We start from the raw sequence: 24,958 nt of genomic DNA on the forward strand, positions 1-24,958 counted from the left end.
TGCCAAGACCCTGAAACTGAGCTATAGATAGGAAATTGTTCAGGACAACCAAACTCTGATGCAAAATTCCTTTTATTAAAAAAACAAAATCCAAGAGTACATGTCACAGCAGAACAAGAAAGTGACATGTTTCGCGCTACAAACATTGCTTAATTATAGCTCATGATTGTGTGTGGCTGTCCAGAACAATTTCCTACCTATTGTTATAGCATTGCCAGCACCCGTGGCTTCCAATACTGGTGAAGAGGTTTACTGCTGGTTGATCCTCCTGGAGCGGTGACACTCCCTTTCCCTAACCTGAAACTGAGCTGCAAAACGGTGGCCAAGACCATACGGCAGTTTAACAGAATAGGTTCCATTCAGAACAGGCCTCACCATGGTTCACCAAAGAAGTTGAGTGCACATGCTCAGAGTCATATCCAGAGATTGTCTTTGGGAAATAGACGTATGAGTGCTGCCAGCATTGCTGAAGAGGTTGAAGGGGTGGGGAGTCAGCCTGTCAGTGCGCAGACCATACGCCGCAGACTGCATCATATATATATATATACCTGTACTCTCCACTATATCCATTGCTCCTTCAGAGAGCACAGACACATAAGCAGTGACTAGTAATCAGTAATCATGAATAGTAAACATAATTTAGCTCTTTTCATTTTGATCCCAGCAGAGGATCTGGCATTGGTAAAGATAACTTAAAAAACCTAAAAGGCTCCTAACGCGTCCTTGTGTTTTTCTATGGTGTTCCACACTGTGTATTGCCATATCCCTCAACTGTTGGCTCTCGCATAATGTTGGACCATAGCTGAAAACACCTCCTACAGGTAAAGGAACCTTTACCCTAAAAACAAAAAAACTGTTGGCGTAAAAGTGACAATGGTTAGCTGTAGGCTGAAAGCTTTTTTTTGTCAATGAGGACCATAACCTGCATGTGATCACTATGTCATATTTGGATACTGATCATTAGTTGTATTCCAATTGTCAGTGACAGAAGGGATTGAAAGGCAGTAGTCATGCAAAGTTTCCACTAGTGTCCCTCAAAGGGAGGCAATCTTTATGGCTTTATGGATCTGCAAGAAAAAAAGTTTTTAGGTGGCTATTAAGTGAATGTCACTTTTCCAGCTGAAGTGCAGATTTTGGTGAATGAGGGTATATGTTGCTTGGCCCACTGAATGTGCAGGTTATTCTTTATGTGGATGTATTTCATGGATGCAACTAAGGATTTGTATGTAAATGTTTAGAGAATGTTTAGCAAATCTCATTTTAGAAAAAGTGCTTCTTCCTAAATCCTTTGAAGCTTAGCCATTTCTTGAAAGTTTTAGCCAAAATGTTGAAACACATCGTCCTGTGTTTTAGATCAGTTATGGGGCAGTGGATCATACTTTGACCAACAGAGCTAGCGTTCCCTCTTTTTACCATGCAGTCCAAGATGACTTTATGATTTATCATTATGTAGCAGAATTACTGAGACATTTTGGATGGACTTGGGTTGGAATAATATCATCTGCAGATGAAAGTGGAGCAAGAGAATCATCTTGGTTATTACGTATTTTGTTGAGTCGTAGGTATTGTGTGGCCTTTATGATAACAACTGGTATCAATGTATTAATGCCTGAAAGTCGTAGTTTCGAAAACGCATATAGCACCATTAAGAGATCATCTGTAAAAGTGATCATACTCTGTGGAACATATCATGATACCATGTTTCATTCCTCGCTGAGAAGATTATACAGGGATGTAACATTCATCCTCCCTCCTAATTGGGCCACAAATATTCCTCTCATAGAAAAGTATCCGGAGATTTTGAATTGTAGTTTATCCTTGAACTTTTGGTCTGAAGCTGATCAGAATTTTAAGAATTTTCTTGATGGTTTCCATCCAATGATCCGCCCAAAAGACAAGTTACTTGAAAATCTGTGGATGACAAAACTTTTCTGCTTGTCAGGGAACAAAAAAAAAGATACTTTGTATGAAAAATTGTATTGTATTTCTCTTCACAATTGTACAGGTCAGGAACATTTACCGGACTCCGGAGATTATTCATCTAACATTACTACAGATCCTGTGTATCGTGCGGTGGAAATCGCGGGTAATGCTCTACAAGTTCTGTACTCATCTCAGAATTATTCTTGTCTTAAAGGTCAGGCAGATGATGAAAGAAATTATAGACACAAGGTGAGCAGAAATGTGGCCAAAAATAGATTAGACTTTTATTAGAATCCTTCAGTGGAGATGTGTCAACGAGCCGTGATGTGTGACAGGTGACCAACTTGCAGCTTACTGTTTGTAATATTAGGTATAGCAGATAGCCATCCCAATGGTCAACTAAAGAAGTAAGTACAACAGGTTGACAACACTGCTGAAATTTGTGAAGCATCAGCTTAGTGTTGTCAACCTGAAACAGGAAGTTCTGCTACTTGCTAGGATCTCTGGCTAAGGAACTTTGAAACACATTTACAAAAAAAGAATATTCTTAATAAAACTGTATATAGTGAGGCAGCATATGAAACATATCGAAAAATAAATCTAGGATTCACATACTCTCTTTCTGTTCTCTTGTCTAGATATATATTTAGGTGTCAGGAAAAATGAATGGTGCTATAAACATGTGATATTTAAAGATGGGCCAAACACCCCCTGCCCCCGGTTTGGTTCATGCCAGAATTCTCGAACATCACAAAAGTTCTGCCACAAGCCACTAACCCTATTGAAATCTTCAGGACCCGAACTTGAAAAATGAAAAGTCCTAATTTTGAAGTATTATATGCAAGTAATTGGCCATAAAAAGGGTATGTGGGCCCAGCTACCACCTTGGGGGACATCAATGCAAAAAAAAAAACTTTGAAAAAAGGTTGTTTTGAAAGGAGCAGTGATTTTAACGATGCTTAAAGTAAAACAATAAAAAATGAAAATTTCTTTAAATATAGGGCCTATGGGGCCCCTTAGTCTGCCTGTAAAGTGGCCCATTTGTACCGTGTATAGAACCTGCTGCAGCAAATCTAACATTTATAAAGAAATAAAATTACATTTAAATTGATTTTCCAAGCAAGCTTTCTTCATTTAATAAACAACGGCTTGGGGAGACAGTCTTTATGATGAGGCCACAGTTTAGTGCACACGAACAAGATTATACATTTTTTGGATACATTTTGGTGTTTCTTTGGCAAACTTTAGATGGAAATAACAATGTTTTGCACTACAGTGAGTAAGCCTTATGTGAAGAAGCCAAATTATAATACACTCAGGACAAGATTAACAATTTTTTTTAGATAAAGTCTGGTATCTCTTTTGCAGACTTTGGATAGAAGTAACAGGTATGGAAAAAATTTGGATTTTGAGTGTTGATAATGCCTTCACACCATAACCCTCATAGAGGTACTCTTGATGAAATTAAGTATTGGCCTTGCTGTAAAAAAATGAAATTTGACACCCCTGTCATGTAGCTGCAGAAAAATTGGTCTTTGGGCGATGGTGGTGCCTTCACCAAGTAACTTTCTAGAGGTACTCTTGATGAAAGTAAGATTTGGACTTGCTGTAAAAAATAAAATGTTATGTACCTGTCAAACAGGTGCGGAAAAATTGGTCCTTGGGGGTTAATTGTACCCATGAAACCTATATAAAGAATTACTGCAAGAAAAAAATCAATGCTCACAAAGCTAGGTAGCCTAGACAGTCTTGCAGAGATTTAAGATTGCAATAACACTTAATCAGTGCCATCGGCATCCGGGGCTTGATAGCTGCTGCTAATCCAGGACTGCTTAATTTTGACAATTGTCAGCCGGTCAATGGAGTCTGTGGACAAAAGTGCTCTTTTTTCTGTTACAAAACCACCAGCAGCACTGAATGCCCCTTCAGAAAGCATGTTGGATGCAGGGTAGCCCAGTAGATCAATTGCATACTGGGCAAGTTCTGGCCAGCGGTCTGTTCTCATGCCCCAGACACCCAGTGTATCATCTACTGGAAAGCGCTTCATGTTTATTTCCACCCCTGAATAATCTTCAACCATATTATGCAGATGCTGATGATGGAATATGGAAGCTGACAGTAAACTACCAGAGTCTGGAAAAGCGTTACATAAACTCGTCTTTAAGGTGTTCTCAAGATATTTCATCCTCTTCCTCCTCTGGGCTGGCTGCTCAGCTGTCGGCTAATTGCCAGCTCTCTTCTCTTTCCACAGTTACCAGATGTTCCCGATGATGCTCGTCTGACCTGCCTATTTAAAGCCTTCCAGCTCACTCTTTCCTTTGCCTTCGCGTTGGTCACATCACAAGGAACCATCGCCTGCTCTTTGTTTCAAGACTGGCTTGCTGACATCCCTCCTGGCTTCTTATCCTGCTTGCAGTTGCTCTCCTTGGATCCCTGACTCCTGGTCTGGTTGATTACCTGATCTGGTTTATGAACTTTGGACTGGCTGACTACCCGATCTGGCTACTGGACTCTGGCTATGCTTGACTATGCTTTTTTCTATTTACCTTTTTATTTTTATTAATAAACAAGTGTGATTTGATTGTACTTCTGTCTCAGTCTGTTTTGTGGTTTCTAACAGTACGCGAGGGCCATGAATTCAGAAGATACAATCAATCCACTTGTTGGTAATATTTTTTCCAGATTGGATGAGCAAGATCACAGCATGGATCAGTTTGCCATGGCGTTACAAATGCTCCTGAATCGGACGGCTCACCTGGAATCCCCTACGGTGGCTTCTCTGGTACAACCTGAGTTGCAGGTTGTCCCTGCTGTTGTGCCAGTCTCTGTGCGGGCACCCGCCTCGAGTATTATCTCTATAAGAGGTATGTCTGGTTCTTCTCTGCTTCCCCAGCGATTTGGGGGCGATCCAATTCAATGCAGAGGGTTTCTCAATTAGGTTGAGATATACTTCGAAATGCTGCCCCAGGCGTTTCCCACGGACAGAAGCAAAGTAGGTTTCATGATATCTTTGCTTTCTGAGAGAGCCTTGACCTGGGCTAACCCTCTATGGGAGATGCAAAAACCTGTTGTCTTGAGTTACCCTCAGTTTGTGGCTGTCATGGATCTGCCACCTAGGGGTTAAAATAGTGCAAACTAATTTCAGTGATTGGTAACAGGTTGCCTTATTTAAACACCTCAGCAGCACTGTGTCTTTGCTGTCTGGTCTGCAGCTCATACCTGTTCCCGTGACTTCCTGTTCCTGTGATCCGATCTGTTTCCTGGGTTTGACCCGGCTTGTTTGACTATGATTGATCTCTGCTATCCTGACCCTGGTTTGCCTTGTAACCAAGCTCTACTCTGAACTGCTTGATATCCTGTTGCCGAACTTTGCCTGTATCCTGACCATTCTCTGCCGGTCGTCTATATCTACATCTGATCATCTGTTACCAAACCTGTCTTGTCTGACTACGTATTCAGTGTCTTCCCAGCTTACCAACCTGCTTCCTGTTTCCTGCTGCACCAGCTGAACTGACAAGACCAAAGACGAACCAGGCACCCATACACCGACAGGCTCTTGCGGCCACTGTTGCAACATCGGTGGCCCTTGGGCCGGGGGGGGTACGAGACAGCATTCCCACTGCACGTCAGGCTCATCCAGCAGGTACATAACAGTGGCCTCCTTTAAAAGGGTTTTTGATGTTCCTGCATGCTCCGCTTCTGCTGCCAAGTGCCTCATGTAATTTTTCTTATGTCATTTCCACTGCTGGTTTTTCGATGGACCCAGAGAAACTGTCGGCAGTCCTACAGTGGCCTCGACCCGTGGGTTTACGTCCTCTGCAGCGTTTCCTGGGCTTTGCCAACTACTATCGGAAGTTTATTTGTAACTTCTTGTCTCTGGTCAAGCCTCTGACTGATATGACCAGAAAGGACGGTAACCCACAGAGTTGGTCTCCGGAGTCCATTAAGGCCTTTGAGACTCTCAAGGCTGCCTTTGTTTCTGCTCCTGTGTTGGCACATCCTGATCCTACGTTGCCTTTTATCCTAGAAGTTGATGCTTCTGAGACTGGCCCTTCTGTCTCAACGTCCTAACTAGGGATGAGCCGAACACCCCCCGGTTCGGTTCGCACCAGAACTTGCGAACGACCCCCGCGTTCGTTACGAACGTTAGAACCCCATTGAAGTCTATGGGACTCGAACGTTCGAAATGTAAAGTGCTAATTTTAACGGCTAATATGCAAGATAGTGTCCTAAAAAGGGTTTGGGGACCTGACTCCTGCCTCAGGGGACATGGGTCACTGCAAAAAAAAGTTTTAAAAACGGCCGTTTTGGCAGGAGAACTGATTTTAATGACGATTAAAGTGAAAAAAAAAAGGTGAAATATTCCTTTAAATATGGTGCCTGGGGGGTGTCTGTAGTATGCCTATGAAGTGCCACGTGTTTCCCGTGTTTAGAACAGTCCCTGCACAAAATGACATTAAACGGAAATAACACCATTTAAAACTGCTTGCGGTTTTAATGTTATATCTGGTTCCTGCAATATGGTTGAAAATCATTGAGAAAAATGGCACGGGTAGCCCCCCCTGCCCATTACCAGCCTATTTGGGTCTTGTACGCATATTAAGGGGAACCCCGTACCCATATTAAAAAAAGGAAATGCGTGTGGCCCCCAGGCCCTATATACTCAGAACAGCAGTATACAGGCGGTGCAAACAAGACAGGGACTGTGTAGGTTTGTTGTGTTAAGTTGAATCTGTTTGTAATTTTCAACTGGTACATTTTTAAAGTGTAGCTCCAGTCCAAAAAACTATTTTTAAGCTTTTTGGAAAACATAGGGAAGGGTTATCACCCCTGTATAATTTGTTTTGTCATCCATCTTTTTTCATCTCACTTGCTGCTGTCTCCTTGCGTTTGCAAGTAGGAGATGTTTGTAAATTGGATGTTTGAAAGTAGGGGCCTGCCCTATATTATAGCGGTATGTACTGGGTACAGAGCACGCAGACAGCACGCACTATCTCCTAACACTACTGACTGCAAGCTCTATTATTAACCACTTGACCACTGGGCACTTAAACACCCTTAATAACCAGACCAATTTTCAGCTTTTGGTGCCCTCACATTTTGAATGACAATTACTCAGTCATGCAACACTGGACCTATAGGAAATGTTTGTCCTTTTTTTCACACAAATAGAGCTTTCTTTTGGTGGTATTTAATCACCTCTCAGTTTTTTATTTTTTGTGCTATAAAAGAAAAAAGACCGAAAATTCTGCGAAAAAATGAATTTTTCTTCGTTTCTGTTATAAAATTTAGCAGATTAGTAATTTTTTCTTCATAAATTTTGGCCAAAATTCATACTACTACATATCTTTGGTAAAAATAAGTACAAATTGGTGGATATTATTTGGTCTTTGTGAAAGTTATAGAGTCCACAAGCTATGGTGCCAATATCTGAAAATTGATCACACCTGAAGTACTGACGGCCTATTTCCTTTTTTTTTTTTCCACAAAATTGTCATATTATCAGGTTATTTCACACACACAGCATATGCATACCACAAATTACACCCCAAAACACATTCTGCTATTACTCCCGAGTAGGGCGATACCACATGTGTGAGACTTTTACACAGCGTGGCCACATACAGAGGCCCAACATGCAGGGAGCGCCATCAGGCGTTCTGGAGCACCCAGGCCAATTCTGACATTTCTCTCCTACATGTAAAAATCATCATTTATTTGCTCGAAAATCACAGAGAACCCCAAAACATTATATATATTTTTTTTTTTAGCAAAGACCCTGGAGAATACAATGGTGGTCGTTGCAAATTTTTATCTCACACGGTATTTGCACAGCAATTTTTCAAACGTGTTTTTTTGGGGCAAAAAACAGTTTTGTGCTTAAAAAACAAACAAAAAAAACAGTAAAGTTAGCCCAATGTTTGCATAAAGTGAAAGATGAAGTTATGCTGAGTAAATAGATATCAAACATGTCACTCTTCAAAATTGCACATGCCCGTGGAATGGCGCCAAACGTCGCTACTTAAAAAATCCCCATAGGCGACGCTTTAAATTTTTTTTTACTGGTTACATGTTTTGAGTTGCAGAGGAGGTCTAGGACTAGAATTATTGCTCTCGCTCTAACGTTCTTGGCGATATCTCACATGTGTGGTTTGAACACCGTTTTCATATGTGGACGGGGCTTACGCATGCGTTCGCTTCTGCATGCGAGCACATGGGGACATGGGCGCTTTAATTTTATTTTATTTTTTTTATTGTTCATTTTACTTTATTTATTTTAGTTTGACATTTTTTTCCCCAAAAATATATTTTTGATCACTTTTATTCCTATTACAAGGAATGTAAACATCCCTTGTAATAGGAATATGGGGTGACAGGTCCTCTTTACAGTGAAATCTGGGGGTCAATATGACCCCACATCTCACCTCTAGGCTGGGAAGCCTGAAATAAAAAATAAAAAAAAGATTCTGGCTTTGATCGTACTGGCGAGTTGGTAGAAGCACCGGAGGGCGGTGAGGGGTGGGGGGCGTCTATGGCTGGGTATTTCAGGGTATCACCAAGTATGGCTGGGTATCTCCGAGTATGGCTGGGTATGGCAATTTATGGCAGGGTATTGCAGAGTATTGGCGGGGTACACCAGAGTAATGGCAGGGTACTGCAGAGTAATGGGGGTTACTGCAGAGTAATGGGGGGTACTGCAGAGTAATGGCAGGGTACTGCACTGCAGAGTAATGGCGGGGTACTGCAGAGTAATGGCGGGTACTGCAGAGTATTGGGGGGTACTGCAGAGTAATGGCAGGGTACTGCAGAGTAATGGGGGGTACTGCAGAGTAATGGCAGGGTACTGCAGAGTAATGCCAGGGTACTGCACTGCAGAGTAATGGTGGGGTACTGCAGAGTAATGGCGGGGTACTGCAGAGTAATGGCAGGGTACTGCAGAGTAATGGCAGGGTACTGCAGAGTAATGGGGGGTACTGCAGAGTAATGCCAGGGTACTGCAGAGTAATGCCAGGGTACTGCACTGCAGAGTAATGGCGGGGTACTGCAGAGTAATGGCGGGGTACTGCAGAGTAATGGCAGGGTACTGCAGAGTATGCACTGGTATTGCAGAGTATTGGCAGGGAATTGAGGGGTTAAATTCAGTGAGCAGCGATGTGGGCACTGCAGATGCAGCCCACATCGCTGCTGACACCGATCTCTTTCCCCTCCGCTGTACTGATCGGTACAGAGAGGGGAGGGAGGAACCGGCGTCATAACATGACGCCGGTTTGTTTACAAGTGATCACTCCGTCATTTGACGGAGCGATCACATGGTAAACAGCCGCGACGAGCCGTGGTCACAGATGCTCTCGAGTGCGCGCCCCAGGGGGCGCGCGAGAGCAGAATTCTGGGAGGCCGTTAATTAACGGCCTCTCAGAGTTAAACAACCGCCCTGAAGCCGTTAATCGGCAATGGGCAGTTGTTAAGTGGTTAAAGCTAGATCACTAGCTATATAGGTGAGGTGAATATAGTGGTGTATACTGCGGTCAGGGCACAGACAACAACCACTACACAGCAGCAAGATAGGAAATCAGCCAAAAACGATCGGTGTGTACTGTGTTGAAGGTACACAGAACACCCACTGCTTCAGATGCTAACACACTACACGAGGCCGCCTCAAAGGCGGCCTTATATAGTGTGGGGCGTGCACTACACAGCCTGAGCTATGATTGGCCACAGGCAGGATGCCTGTGGCCAATCATGGCTCTCCTCGCTGCTGGCGCTGCGATTGGCCAAGCATGCGGGGTCAATCATGGGGCCAATCATGGGGCAGCAATGCACTGCGCCACCGCAGTGCATTGTGGTCCGCGCGCGCGCCACTCGAATTTTGACGCGAACAGCCCAAACGTTCGGAATTCGCCGAACAGCCAATGTTCGAGTCGAACGTACGTTCGACTCGAACACGAAGCTCATCCCTAGTCCTAACTCTGAGAGCGCTATGCATCCATGTGGCTACTTTTCCAAGAAATTGTCACCTGCTGAATGGAATTATGAGATTGGTGACAGAGAGCTGTTGGTGATCATTTTAGCTCTGAAAGAATGGAGACATCTCCTTGAAGGTACCACTGTGCCCGTTCTTATTCTTACTGACCATAAGAATCTTACATTCTTGTCTGAGGCTAAGAGACTCTCTCCCAGAAGGGTGCGATGGGCTCTTTTTTTGTCGAGCTTTAATTACATTGTCTAATTTTTACCCGGTACTAAGAATGTAAGGGCTTATGCCTTGTCACGGCAATTTTCCTCCACTTCCAAGTCGGAGTCTGTTCCGGTTTGTATGATTCCTCCTGATCATATCTTGGCTACGGTTCACACCAGTCGTACTTCTCCTTTGGGTGACAAAATTCTTCTGTTTAGGTCCATGCTCCTCCTGAGAAATCTTGTGACCGCTGCTTTGTCCCAGAGAGTCTCCGTACTGCAGTGCTCCAGACTTACCATTCTCCCAAGGCAGCTGGCCATCCTGGGAAGAATCAACTCATTTGGGCCATCTCCCAACAATTCTGGTGGCCTAGTCTACGGGCTGATATTACTGCCTTCATAGCTGCCTGTTCCGTGTGTGCTCAGAGTAAGACTCCACGACACCTTCTAGTGGGCCTCCTACAACCCATACCCAATGGAGAGAGGCCCTGGACTCACCTGTCTATGGATTTCATTGTGGAATTTCCCAACTCTCAAGGCAACACTGTTATCCTTATGGTGGTTGACAGGTTCTCAAAGATGTGTCATTGTATTCCACTTAAGAAGTTGCCCACCTTTAAGGAACTGGCTTCCATTTTTGCTCGGGAGATCTTTCGCTTACATGGGCTACCCAAGGTGATTGTCTCAGATAGGGGCAATCAGTTTGTCTCCCAGTTCTGGCGAGCCTATTGTGCACAGTTAGGAATCCAGCTTGCGTTCTCTTCTGTGTATCACCCGCAGTCTAATGGGGCCGCAGAACGAGCCAGTCAGTCCTTGGAGCAATTCCTACGTTGCTATATTTCTGACCATCATAACAACTGGTCTGACCTATTACCTTGGGCAGAGTTTGCTCACAACAGTGCCTTGAACTCTGCCTCCCGATTGTCTCCATATAAGGCGAATTATGGTTTCCAACCTTCCATGTTGCCTGACTCGTTTGTTCCGCAGAGTATTCCTGCGTTAGAGGAGCAAATCCGTGGTCTTCGTTCCACTTGGGTACAAGTCCAGGAGGCTTTGCGTCATGCTAATGATAGGTACAGACTCCATGCTGACCGCAGACGCTTGCCTGCGCCTTCCTACCAGGTTGGGGACAGGGTCTGGCTGTAATCTCGCAACCTCCGGCTTCGTGTTCCCTCACTGAAGTTTGCACCCCAGTTTATTGGGCCTTTCCGTAACCCAGTAGCTTACGCGTTGGACCTTCCTCCTAGTATGTGCATCTCAAATGTGTTTCATGTCTCCTTATTGAAACCATTGGTCTGTAACCAATTTACCACCTCAGTGCCACGTCCTCACACTATTCAGGTTGGGAACCATGAGGAGTATGAGGTACAATCCATTGTTGACTCCCGTAGGTTCTGTGGATGCATACAGTACCTGGTGCATTGGAAGGGGTACGGTCCGGAGGAACGCTCCTGGGTTTCATCCTCTGAAGAACATGACTCTGTCCTCCTCCGCGAGTTCCATAGCCGGTTTCCCCTCAAGCCCGGTGGCCCTCTGAGGGAGAGGGGTCATTGAGGGGGGGTACTCTCAGGGCTGGCTTAGCCTTTCCTCCTCCGGGCTGACCGCTCAGCTGTCGGCTAATTGCCAGCTCTCTTCTCTTTTCACAGTTACCAGCTGTTCCCGATGATGCTCATCTGACCTGCCTATTTAAAGCCTTCCTGCTCACTCTTTCCTTTGCCTTCGCGTTGGTCACATCACTAGGAACCATCTCCTGCTGTTTGTTTGAAGACTGGCTTGCTGACATCCCTCCTGGCTTCTTATCCTGCTTGCAGTTGCTCTCCTTGGATCCCTGACTTCTGGCCTGGCTGATTACCTGATCTGGTTTATGAACTTTGGACTGGCTGGCTACCCGATCTGGCTACTGGACTCTGGCTATGCTTGACTATTTACCTTTTTATTTTTATTAATAAACAAGTGTGATTTGATTGTACTTCTGTCTCAGTCTGTTTCGTGGTTTCTGACAGTGAGGCAGAATGAGTTCCAAGACTTTCCCCTAACAGTGGTTAACCAATAACAGTCCTTCTCCTTGATGTCACAAATTCTCAGGTCCTTTTGCAGGCTTTGAAGAATAAGGGAGCCCATGCACTGGACATTTGTGGAGGCATGAGAAGCAGAGTCCTTGGGGTCACTGAGGTTAACAGTATCTGTAACTACCTCCTTTCAGCCACGTACTACTCTCAAAGTCTCTGGGGATGGAAAACCTTAATTTAAGGTTTGACGTATGTCTGGCAGACATGGCCGAACTGTTCACCCAGCGGTCGGTTCGCGGTAGCGACTCAGTGCAGGGACTGAGGGACAGTCTGCAAATCACTAGCTACTAGGTCCACAAAGGTCATTTTAAGGACTGGTATACTGTGGTGTGAAAAAGTGTTTGCCCCCTTCCTCATTTCCTGTTCCTTTGCATGTTTGTCACACTTAAGTGTTTCGGAACATCAAACCAATTTAAACAATAGTCAAGGACAACACAAGTAAACACAAAATGCAATTTGTAAATGAAGGTGTTTATTATTAAAGGTGAAAAAAAATCCAAACCATCATGGCCCTGTGTGAAAAAGTGATTGCCCCCTAAACCTAATAACTGGTTGGGCCACCCTTAGCAGCAACAACTGCAACCAAGCGTTTGCGATAACGTGCAATGAGGCTTTTACAGCGTCCTGGAGGAATTTTGGCCCACTCATCTTTGCAGAATTGTCCTAATTCAGTTACATTAGAGGGTTTTCGAGCATGAACGGCCTTTTTAAGGTCATACCACAACATCTCAATAGGATTCAGGTCAGGACTTTGGCTAGGCCACTCCAAAGTCTTCATTTTGTTTTTCTTCAGCCATTCGGTGGTGGACTTGCTGGTGTGTTTAGGATCATTGTCCTGCTGCAGAACCCAAGTTCGTTTCAGCTTGAGTACACGAACAGATGGTCGGACATTCTCCTTCAGGATCTCTTGGTAGACAGCAGAATTCATAGTTCCTTTTATCACGGCAAGTCTTCCAGGTCCTGAAGCAGCAAAACAGCCCCAGACCATCACACTACCACCACCATATTTTACTGTTGGTATAATGTTCTTTTTATGAAATGCAGTGTTCCTTCTACGCCAGATATACTTGGACACACACCTTCCAAAGAGTTCCGCTTTTGTCTCATCGGTCCACAGAATGTTGTCCCAAAAGTCTTGGGAATCATCAAGATGTGTTGTGGAGAAATTGAGACGAGCTTTGATGTTCTTTTTGCTCAGCAGTGGTTTTCTCCTTGGAACTCTGCCATGCAGGCCATTTTTGCCCAGTCTTTTCCTGATGGTGGAGGCATGAACGCTGACCTTAACTGAGGCAAGTGAGGCCTGCAGTTCCTTGGACGTTGTTGTGGGGTCTTTTGTGACCTCTTGGATGAGTCGAAGCTGCGCTCTTGGGGTAATTTTGGGCGGCCGGCCACTCCTGGGAAGGTTCACCACTGTTCCATGTCTTCGCCATTTGTGGATAATGGCTCTCACTGGATTCCCAAAGCTTTGGAAATGGCTTTATAACCCTTTCCAGACTGATAGATCTCAATTACTTTCTTTCTCAATTGTTCCTGAATTTCTTTGGGTCTCGGCATGATGTGTAGCTTTTAAGGATCTTCTGGTGGACCTTACTGTGTCAAGCAGCTCCTATTTAAGTGATGCCTTGATTGTGAACAGGTGTGGCAATAATCAGGCCTGGGTGTGGCTAGAGAAATTTAACTCAGGTGTGGACAACCACAGTTATAGTATGTTTTAACAAGGGGGGCAAACACTTTTTCACACAGGGCCATGATGGTTTGGATTTTTTTTCACCTTTAATAATAAACACCTTCATTTACAAATTGCATTTTGTGTTTACTTGTGTTTTCCTTGACTATTGTTTAAATTGGTTTGATGTTCCGAAACACTTAAGTGTGACAAACATGCAAAGGAACAGGAAATGAGGAAGGGGGCAAACACTTTTTCACACCACTGTAGGTGTACAATATATAGGGTGCTGGTGCAGGGCTGTGCTGCTGATTACTGCCCTATTCTGCAGCAGTCTTTTATCAGTGTAGGGAATGAGGGACAGTCTGCAAATCACTAGCTACTAGGTCCACAAAGGTCCTTTTAAGGACTGGTATAGGTGTACAATATATAGGGTGCTGGTGCTGGTACAGGGCTGCGCTGCAGATTACTGCCCTAATCTGCAGCAGTCCTTTATCAGTGTAGGGACTGAGGGACAGTCTGCAAATCACTAGCTACTAGGTCCACAAAGGTCCTTGTAAGGACTGGTATAGGTGTACAATATATAGGGTGCTGGTGCTGGTACAGGGCTGCGCTGCAGATTACTGCCCTAATCTGCAGCAGTCCTTTATCAGTGTAGGGACTGAGGGACAGTCTGCAAATCACTAGCTACTAGGTCCACAAAGGTCCTTGTAAGGACTGGTATAGGTGTACAATATATAGGGTTGTGGTGCACTGCTGCTGACTGCTGCCCTATTCTGCTGCAGTCTTTTATCAGTGTAGGGACTGAGGGAAAGTCTGCAAATCACTAGCTACTAGATCCACAAAGGTCATTTTAAGGACTGGTACAGGTGTAGTACAGTATATAGGGTTCAGTGCACTGCTGTGCTAGTGATTGCGGCTGTCTTTTGTCAGTGTAGGGACAGGACGCTGTGTGGAGCAGGGACAGTCAGTTTAATCACTAGCTAGCTATTACTACTAGGTCCACAAAGGTCCTTTTAAGGACTGGTATAGGTGTAGTACAGTATATAGGGTTCAGTGCACTGCTGTGCTGGTGATTGCAGCTGTCTTGTGTAAGTGTAGGGACAGGACACTCTGTGGAGCATGGACAGTCAGTTTAATCACTAGCTAGCTATTACTACTAGGTCCACAAAGGTCCTTTTAAGGACTGGTATAGGTGTAGTACAGTATCTAGGGTTCCGTGCACTGCTGTGCTGGTGATTGCAGCTGTCTTTTGTCAGTGTAGGGACAGGACGCTGTGTGGAGCAGGGACAATCAGTTTAATCACTAGCTAGCTATTACTACTAGGTCCACAAAGGTCCTTTTAAGGACTGGTATAGGTGTAGTACAGTATATAGGGTTCAGTGCACTGCTGTGCTGGTGATTGCAGCTGTCTTTTGTCAGTGTAGGGACAGGACGCTGTGTGGAGCAGGGACAGTCAGTTTAATCACTAGCTAGCTATTACTACTAGGTCCACAAAGGTCCTTTTAAGGACTGGTATAGGTGTACAATATATAGGGTGCTGGTGCATTGCTGTGCTGGTGATTGCAGCTGTCTTTTGTCAGTGTAGGGACAGGACGTTGTGTGGAGCAGGGACAGTCAGTTTAATCACTAGCTAGCTATTACTACTAGGTCCACAAAGGTCCTTTTAAGGACTGCTATAGGTGTACTATTTGGTGTGCAGTATATAGGTGTGTAATAGAGATGGCCGAACGGTCCGCCCGGCGGTCGGTTCGCGGCAAATTTCGGCTGTTCGCGGTCCGCCAGTTCGGCGGACTATTGGCGTCGTTCGCCCGGCGGACTTCCGTGTTTTTACTGTGTAAAGGAACTTTGACCTTATGACACATCCATCATGGGGTACAGGACAGCCAATTGAGACATTACAGCACATGGACACTTGGACATTCCCCCTAACCTATAAATACACCCGCTCCGGCGGCCATTTTACATTCTTTCTTCTGTCACTATAGGGAAAGGTTGCTGTTTGGAGCAGGGACAGATAAAACGCTAGCTATTTGGTACACAAAAGTTATTTTCGGGACTGGTATAGGTGTTAGGTGTATATAGGTTTGCTGTGCTACTGATTGTTGCAGCAGCCTGAGTGTCTTTTGTGAGTTTAGATAAAGGGACAGAGCGCTGTGTCTGCTGCTATTTTAGGGACAGCCAGATTAGTCATCATCATCATCATCATCATTAGCTGTTACTATCAGGTCCACAAAAAAGCTATTCCAGTAACCAGTAATTGTTCCAGTCTCCTCTGTTTTGCCATTTTTTATAGGGACAGGAAGGAAGCAGTGTGTCAGGCAGTGAGGGTCAGTTTAAAGGGTTGCTGTTACTATTAATTCCACAAAGGTTCTTTTCAGGACTGGTATGAGTGGTACGGTAATAGGCTTGTACACGTATAATATTCTTTCTTCCAAATATAGAAAGAATATTATACTTGACTGCTGCCCTTCTGCTGCAGTCTGCTAATCATTCACAACTCACTTGTTCCACAAAGCTCTTTATCAGGACTGGTAACTTGGTCTGTGTAGGGTGCTACAGTACATAGGGTTGAGTGCGGTACAGTCTGCTGTTCTGTAAGGACCGCTATCGGTCCACAATAGATAGGGTTGAGGTGCACCACTGCTGACCGCTGCCCTATACTGCAGCAGTCCTTCAGCAGTATAGGGACTGACGTATAGTCTGCTAATCAGTCACACACAATCTACTTGGTCCACAAAGGTCCTTATAAGGACTGGTAACTTGGTGAAGGGTGCTACAGTACATAGGGTTGAGTGCGGTACAGTCTGCTATTCTATAAGGACTGGTATCGGTCCACAATACATAGGGTTGAGGTGCACTACTGCTGACCGCTGCCCTATACTGCAGCAGTTCTTCATTGGTATAGGGACTGAGAGTTTTGTCACATGGTCATTTAAAAAATGACAGGCAGAGGAAGAGGCAAGCCCTTCCGCAGGGGTGGTAGGGGTAGGGCAGGAGCAACAGGCTTGAGCCAAAGTGGGAAGTTGCAGAAGGTGCGTTCAATTACTTTAAAGGATGCACCAGACTTGGTTGAATGGCTCGCTCAGCCTTACTCTTCTGCACCCTCCTCATCCTCTCTCTGCACCCCCAAAGACACTACCACCAACAACACCACCACCACCACCACCACCACATACCTTCCGCTTGAGTCACAGGAATTATTTTCCGATCCATATCAAGAGGACATTTCTGATGCGCAGCCACTCTTGGTATTGGATCAGGAAGAGGAGGTAGCAACAACCGCTACTCAGCAGTCTGACGACAGTACCCAGATCAGCCCAAGGAGGAGGTTGGTCCCTGGTGTTGCTGCCTACTCCGAGATCTCTACTTATAGCGGTGGGGAAGGCGACGTTGATGATGATGACGTGTCTAGTGATGTCACGTGGGTGCCCACAAGAGAGGAAGAGGAGGGGAGTTCACAGGGAGATATGGACCAGCAGATAGGGAGGAGAAGCAGGACTAACTTACATTGCACAGGAGGGACAAAGCAGACTGCAAATGTATCAGGAGCGAGTCATCGACCATGTACGGTCACATCTGGCGCTCCCAGGACACCGGCACATGGCTCCGCAGTGTGGGCTTTTTTTAACGTGTTCGCTGCTGACAATAGCGTTGCCATCTGCAATCTTTGCAGTCAACGCATTAGTCGTGGTAAGCCCAACACTCACCTAGGGACGACCGCCTTAAGAAGGCACATGGCGGCAGCCATCATCGAGCCAAGTGGGAGCAACGGAACACACAAAGCCACACTGCAGGCTCTCACCGTCCAGCCTCGTCTTCTACTTCTCCTTCTCTTCTCTCCTCACAATTGTCCTCCAATCCACCTTCCATCATGCCAAGCTCACGTTTTTCTGCAAAAAGGCAGGCTTCCGTGGGCCTAATGTTCGAGCGTCAAAAAATGATGACGCCGGATAACCCTCTTGCCCAACGATTGACGGCTGGCTTGTCAGAACTCATAGCCCGCCAACTACTGCCATATAAACTGGTGGACTCGGAGGCCTTTCGCAAATTTGTGGCCATTGGAACACCACAATGGAAGGTCCCAGGAAGGAAGTATTTCTCACAGAAGGGCATCCCAGAGCTATATGGCCATGTTCAGCGGCAAGTGAATGTATCTCTGGCACACAGTGTCGGTGCCAAGATACATCTGACCACAGACACGTGGTCTAGCAAACACAGGCAGGGAAGGTATATCACTTTTACTGCCCACTGGGTGAACCTTCTGACGGCCGTCAAGCATGTAACCCGTGGCACCCGTGTAGATTTGGTTTTACCGCCACGGATTGCATGCAGGCCTGACTCTTCTTCTCCTCCTCCTACTCCATCCTCCTCCCTCTCCTCCTCAGCTGCCTCCTCCTTTTCTGCTGCTAGCGTCTCTTCCGCTGCACCGCCCAAGCTCCCCAGAACCTATTCCACATGCCAGGTAAGACGTTGCCATGCCGTGCTGCGTCTGTTGTGCCTGGAAGCCAAGAGCCACACTGGCCCGGCACTCCTTTCAGCTTTGCGTTCACAGGCATATCAGTGGCTAACACCGCTCAATTTTACAGTTGGTAAAGTGGTGTGTGACAACGGTACCAATTTGCTTAGCGCATTGAAACAGGGCAAAATCACGCACGTGCCATGCATGGCACACGTCTTAAACTTGGTCGTGCAGCGATTCGTTGTCAAATACCCTGGGGTCCAGGACATCTTGCGGCAGGCAAGGAAAATCTCGGCCCATTTCAGAAGATCTTACACGGCCATGGCTCGCCTTGCTGACATTCAGCGGCGACACCATGTGACGGTCAGACATCTTATTTGCGATTGCCCGACGCGATGGAACTCAACCTTATATATGCTTGATAGGCTGCTCCAGCAGAAACGTGCAGTTAACGTCTACCTGTATGAACTCTGCGGCAGAAATGGTTCTGGGGAGCTGGGGTTTTTTTCACCGCGCCAGTGGCTGCTCATGCGTGACGCATGCAGACTTCTGCGCCCATTTGAGGAGATCACCAAACTGGTCAGTCGCAGCCATGGCGCCATCAGTGACATGGTACCTTATGCCTTCTTTGATCAAGCTGTGGAGGAGCAGGAGCGGGAAGATGAGGAAGTCGCAATGCTGGGTGAATTCCCAGGGGGGGCTACTCTATCTGAGACAAGTCAACAACAGGAGTCTGAAGAGGAATCAGAGGAGGATGGTGCCGGGGCGGATGAGGAGGAGCAAGAAGAGCATGCTTTAAACCTTTCTGGGATCCCTGTTGTGCGTGGATGGGGAGAGGAGAATGAAGAGGACGACATTATCCTGGATGATGAGCAGGAGCCAGGCCACCACACCGCTTCCACTTTAGTGCAAATGGGGGCCTTCATGCTCCAGTGTTTTAATAGGGACCCCCGTATAAAAAGCATAAGGGTCAAGGACCAGTACTGGGTGGCAACGTACTTAGACCCCCGGTACAAACACAAAATGGCGGAAATGTTACCGCCGTCGCAGAGGGCTGTCAGAATGCAGCACTTCCAGGCCTTGCTTCGAGAAATGCTGCATTCTGCTTTTGCGTGCGCTGGCAGAGGAGCAATTCCCACTCCCAGAGAAGGAGTTGCGGGTACCAATCCAACAGCGCCTGCAAGAAGAGGCCGGTTTGAAGATGTGTTGGTGACTTCGGATATGAGGTCATTCTTTCAGCCGACCCATCGACAGGTGTCATCCGGATCCAGCATCAGGGAACGCCTAGACCATCAGGTGTCCGACTACATCGGGGTAACGGCCGATGTGGACGCTCTGAGGAGTGATGAACCCCTGGACTACTGGGTGAGCAGACTTGACCTCTGGCCAGAGCTTGCCCAATTGCAATCGAACTGTTGGCTTGCCCCTCATCCAGTGTCCTGTCCGAAAGGACGTTCAGCGCAGCAGGGGGGATCGTGACCGATAAGCGTACTCGCCTAGCTCACGACAGTGTTAACTACCTCACGTTTCTAAAAATGAATGAGGCATGGATCTCGGAGGAATTCAACACATGTGACCAGTAGAGCATGTATATGTCTATAAACAATTTTTTTAATCAAGCACACAGACCTTCTTTCTTAATTTGGCTCACTTCCTTGTCCCAAAAAAGCACACCGTACTATATGCCCGTACCCTCCTCTTTGAAGAGGTTGAGCGGTGTCATATTTCTACTGGGGCTGCTTATGAGGGGATCCCACCATCCCTGTGCTGTGCTGACTTTCTCCTGGGGGTTCTTATTATGAGGGGATCACACCATCCCTGTGCTGTGCTGAGTTTCTCCTGGGCCTGCTTATTATGAGGGGATCACACCATCCCTGTGCTGTGCTGACTTTCTCCTGGGGGGGGGTTCTTATTATGAGGGGATCACACCATCCCTGTGCTGTGCTGACTTACTCCTGGGCCTGCTTATTATGTGGGGATCACACCATACCTGTGCTGTGCTGACTTTCTCCTGGGGGTTCTTATTATGAGGGGATCACACCATCCCTGTGCTGTGCTGACTTCCTCCTGGGGGTTCTTATTATGAGGGGATCACACCATCCCTGTGCTGTGCTGACTTTCTCCTGGGGGTTCTTATTATGAGGGGATCACACCATCCCTGTGCTGTGCTGACTTTCTCCTGGGGGTTCTTATTATGAGGGGATCACACCATCCCTGTGCTGTGCTGACTTCCTCCTGGGGGTTCTTATTATGAGGGGGTCACACCATCCCTGTGCTGTGCTGACTTTCTCCTGGGGTTTCTTATTATGAGGGGATCACACCATCCCTGTGCTGTGCTGACTTTCTCCTGGGGGGGGGTTCTTATTATGAGGGGATCACACCATCCCTGTGCTGTGCTGACTTACTCCTGGGCCTGCTTATTATGAGGGGATCACACCATCCCTGTGCTGTGCTGACTTTCTCCTGGGGGTTCTTATTATGAGGGGATCACACCATCCCTGTGCTGACTTCCTCCTGGGGGTTCTTATTATGAGGGGATCACACCATCCCTGTGCTGATTTTCTCCTGGGCCTGCTTATTATGAGGGGATCACACCATCCCTGTGCTGTGCTGACTTCCTCCTGGGGCTGCTTACGGTGCTGCTGTCAGTGCTGTATATCACGGTGCTGGTGTGAGTGCTTAATGTCACGCTGCTGCTGTCAGTGCTGTATATCATGGTGCTGATGTCAGTGCTTAATGTCACGCTTCTGATGTCAGTGCTCTCTATCACGGTGCTGCTGTCAGTGCTGTATATCACGGTGCTGGTGTGAGTGCTTAATGTCACGCTGCTGCTGTCAGTGCTGAATATTACGGTGCTGATGTCAGTGCTTTATGTCACGCTGCTGATGTCAGTGCCCTCTATCACGGTGCTGCTGTCAGATGACTCTATCACGGTGCAGGTGTCATTGCTGTATGTCACGCTGCTGGTGATCATCTCCTGCACCCTCTTCTTTGCCTACCCTGGTCCCTGACCTTCCGTGTCCTCCATTGCCTTCATGCGCTCCACCGTCCTGAATTGTCAGAACAATTTCCCATATAAAAAAAGAATGCTTGTAGTTATCGATCCCAAATTCACCTCATACATGTATTATGTCATTGGCCATGTGGTGGGACTATGTTTGCCCAGCTAATAATTATTTTGTGGCTGCAAATTTGACCTAAAGGTTTGCGAAGTTCCCCTCCCATTGAAGTCAATGGGGCCCGCCGCAAACTTTCCGGTTTGCGAACTATCGGCCTCGTTCGCGGTTCGCGTCCGCGAAACGTCCCGTCGGAAGTTCGTCCATCACTAGTGTGTAATACACGTATAAAATACTTGCACATATAGAAAGCATAGTATAGTGCATTTCCACTGTGCAGCACTGTGACTGCTGAGCGGTTCTGCAACGATACTACAAAGAGTGACAAACGCAATAAAAAAAAGTATTATAACTGGTGTGATAGACCAGTGGCCCCCAAAAACGACAGATTGAAGCGGGGTGTTAAATACCTTCTTCCACATACATACTGCACTTCTCTAGAGACTTTTGTCACAGGGTCATTTAAAAAATGACAGGCAGAGGAAGAGGCAGGCCCTTCCGCAGGGGTGGTAGGGGTAGGACAGGAGCAATAGGCTTGAGCCAAAGTGGCAAATTGCTGAAGGTGCATGCGATTACGTCAAAGGACGCACCAGACTTGGTTGAGTGGCTCACTCATCCTTACTCTTCTGCACCCTCCTCATCCTCTCAATCTGCACCCTCTTCTTCACTCTCTGCTGTGTGCACCCCCAAAGACACTACCACCAACACCACCACCACTACCATATACCTTTCCGCTTGAGTCACAGGAATTATTTTCCGATCCATATCAAGACATTTCTGATGCGCAGCCACTCTTGGCATTGGATCAGGAAGAGGAGGTAGCAACACCCGCCACTCAGGAGTCTGACGACAGTACCCAAATCAGCCCAAGGAGAAGGTTGGTCCCTGCTGTTGCTGCCTACTCCGAGATCTCTAATTATAGCAGTGGGAAAGGTGACGTCGATGATGACGTGTCTAGTGATGTCACATGGGTGCCCACAAGAGAGGAAGAGGAGGGGAGTTCAGAGGGAGATATGGACCAGCAGATAGGGAGGAGAATCAGGAAGAACTTAGATTGCACAGGAGGGGCAAAGCAGACTGCGAATGTATCAGGAGCGAGGCATCAACCATGTACAGTCACATCTGACGCTCCCAGGACGCCAGCACATGGCTACGCATGTGGGCTTTTTTGGCTCCGCTGCTGACAATAGTGTTGACATCTGTAATCTTTGCAGTCAACGCATAAGTCGCGCTATGCCAAACACTCACCTAGGGACGACCGCCTTAAGAAGGCACATGAGCTGCCATCACCGAGCCCAGTGGGAGCAATGGAACACATGAAGCCACACTCCAGGCTCTCACCATCCAGCCTCAACTTCTACTTCTCCTTCTCCTCTCTCCTCACAATTGTCCTCCACTCCATTTACCATAGCGCCATCCTCACGTTTTTCTGCAAAAAGGCAGGCTTCCATTGGCCAAATGTTCAAGCGTAGAAAAACGATGACGCCGGATAACCCTCTTGCCCAACGGTTGATGGCTGGCTTGTCAGAACTCATAGCCCGCCAACTACTGCCATATAAACTGGTGGACTCGGAGGCCTTTCAAAAATTTATGGCCATTGGAACACCACAATGGAAGGTCCCAGGAAGGAAGTATTTCTCACAGAAGGGCATCCCAGAGCTATATGGTCATGTTCAGCGGCAAGTGAATGTATCTCTGGCACACAGTGTCAGTGCCAAGATACATTTGACCACAGACACGTGGTCTAGCAAACACAGGCAGGGAAGGTATATCACTTTTACTGCCCACTGGGTGAACCTTCTGACGGCCGTCAAGCATGTAACCTGTGGCACCCGTGTAGATTTAGTTTCTTGATCATACATCACGGGACACAGGAGCTTCATTACATAGTGGGTTATATAGGCACCTCTGGTGATTGGACACTGGTTGACCCTAATTAAGGAGAATTCCTCCCCTATATAACCCCTCCCATCCGGGAGGCACCTCAGTTTTTTCGCCAGTGTCTGGTCGATGGTCACGTAAAACTTAGCTCTATGCGGGTCCCGGCGAGGGCCGAAGGGCTACAACAAACCGGATCCATACCTCGGGCCGATATTTGACTCCCAAGATGGTATGGTACCCGGGCCTCGTTTGCCGAAGACACGAGGTTTTGCCTGTAAGTCCTCTCCATTGGAAGACTGGACTCTGGGACAACCAGACTTGGGGTACTGTTGACTCAGGGCGCCCGTAAGTTTCTGGCAGAGTTTTTTACAAGGCCCAGGTAGGAGGATCTTTTCGTAAGAACCCCAGATACGCCTGAAGGTTGGCTAACAATACCCGCCGTGATGGGTGAAGGCTGGAATTGGTCTGAACACAGCAATTCCTGCGGCGGGGAACAGGTAGGGGAAGTCATCCTATATATTTAATATATGAATGGATTTCTTCACTGTGAGTAGTTGTATGTCTTACCTGGTTTCCACCACTAGATGGAGTAAGAGCAGCCTGATGCATACTTACATGCCTTTCAATACTAACACGCTCAGTGAAGTGCCTGGTTCTCCAGCTCTCACGTCTCCTTGCAGTCCCTGCCACAATAAAGGTAAAAAAGGGGTCCCACGCAGATCAGGGGGTCCCAGGTCACTCCTTTTGGGTTCTCCTCCTCCCCCCCGGATCCCGCGGTCCTCGTGCACGCGCGCGGGCGCGTGCACGCGCGCCGGGCGCGCTCCCGGCCTATTGGGGAAAGGGGGGGGGGGTGTGGTTGCCAGCTGTGCACAATCAGGTGCTCTATGCTGTAATGCAGGCGCCAAAACGGCAGTTTTTAAAAGCCCAGAGCGTCAGGGGACTGTAAGGTGAGGCACAGGAGCTGTGGGCTGTAAGCATCCGTGGGATTGGATCCAGGCAAACCCTAAGACACCTACTCGGCATCATATTGTGCAGTTAAGCTAATATTGATTTATTGTGAGACTTTAAGCACAAATAAGTGATTGCATTTTACATTAGTAACTCTGCTTTGTAGCTCAGTACTATGTCTCCTCGTAAGAGGGTTTCAGGGGCAGGTAACAAAAGCACTGGCAAATCACCGCCTAGGTCCAGGGGTTCCAAGGGTGCATGCAGGTTACCATCCCCCTCTGCAAGAGTGGAGCCTGCATCTCAAGACGAGTCAGTGCCCCTTTCAGGCTTTGCAGCCTCTCCTAATGTCGCAGCCCCGGTCTATGTCACTGAGGACTCCCTTAGGGCTTCATTGGAGAGTTTTGAAGGGAGGATAATGAATTTTATTTCTGCTTCCCTAAGAGATAGCAGAAAAAGGGGTAGATCCCCTCCCTCTGCTGAAATCCCTCTCTCAGACAGTTGCTCTGAAAATGAGGAGAGATCCCTATCTTTAGAAAGGGATCATGAGCAGTCGGATCAGTCAGAGGATGAGGAGCTAGTCCCCTCCTCCCAGGCACTCAGAAAGCAGGTGCAGTATTACACTGAATTGGTGCGTACCACGTTCAGAATGCCGCCTGCTGAAGTCGCTACATCCTCTGTCTCTTCCCTGGGAGTCAGGAAAGCCCCACAGACTGCCTGT

The 24,958-nt window shown here is 46.9% G+C and overlaps 1 protein-coding gene across 1 annotated transcript in view; it reads left to right on the forward strand.

Annotated features, from left to right (window-relative positions):
- The first annotated feature begins 771 nt into the window (after nt 1-771).
- LOC143929683 (vomeronasal type-2 receptor 26-like) overlaps nt 772-24,958 on the forward strand; it is a 37,338-nt gene continuing 13,151 nt past the window's right edge. The window contains exon 1 of the mRNA XM_077453626.1: nt 772-2,172. Coding sequence (XP_077309752.1) covers nt 1,435-2,172 — 738 coding nt within the window. The 5' untranslated portion in view covers nt 772-1,434. The remainder of the gene's footprint in view (nt 2,173-24,958) is intronic.

This window comes from Lithobates pipiens, unplaced genomic scaffold, assembly GCF_037356315.1.
Source record: "Lithobates pipiens isolate NorthernLeopardFrog02 unplaced genomic scaffold, aLitPip1_a1.2 Scaffold_24, whole genome shotgun sequence".
NCBI lineage: Eukaryota > Metazoa > Chordata > Amphibia > Anura > Ranidae > Lithobates > Lithobates pipiens.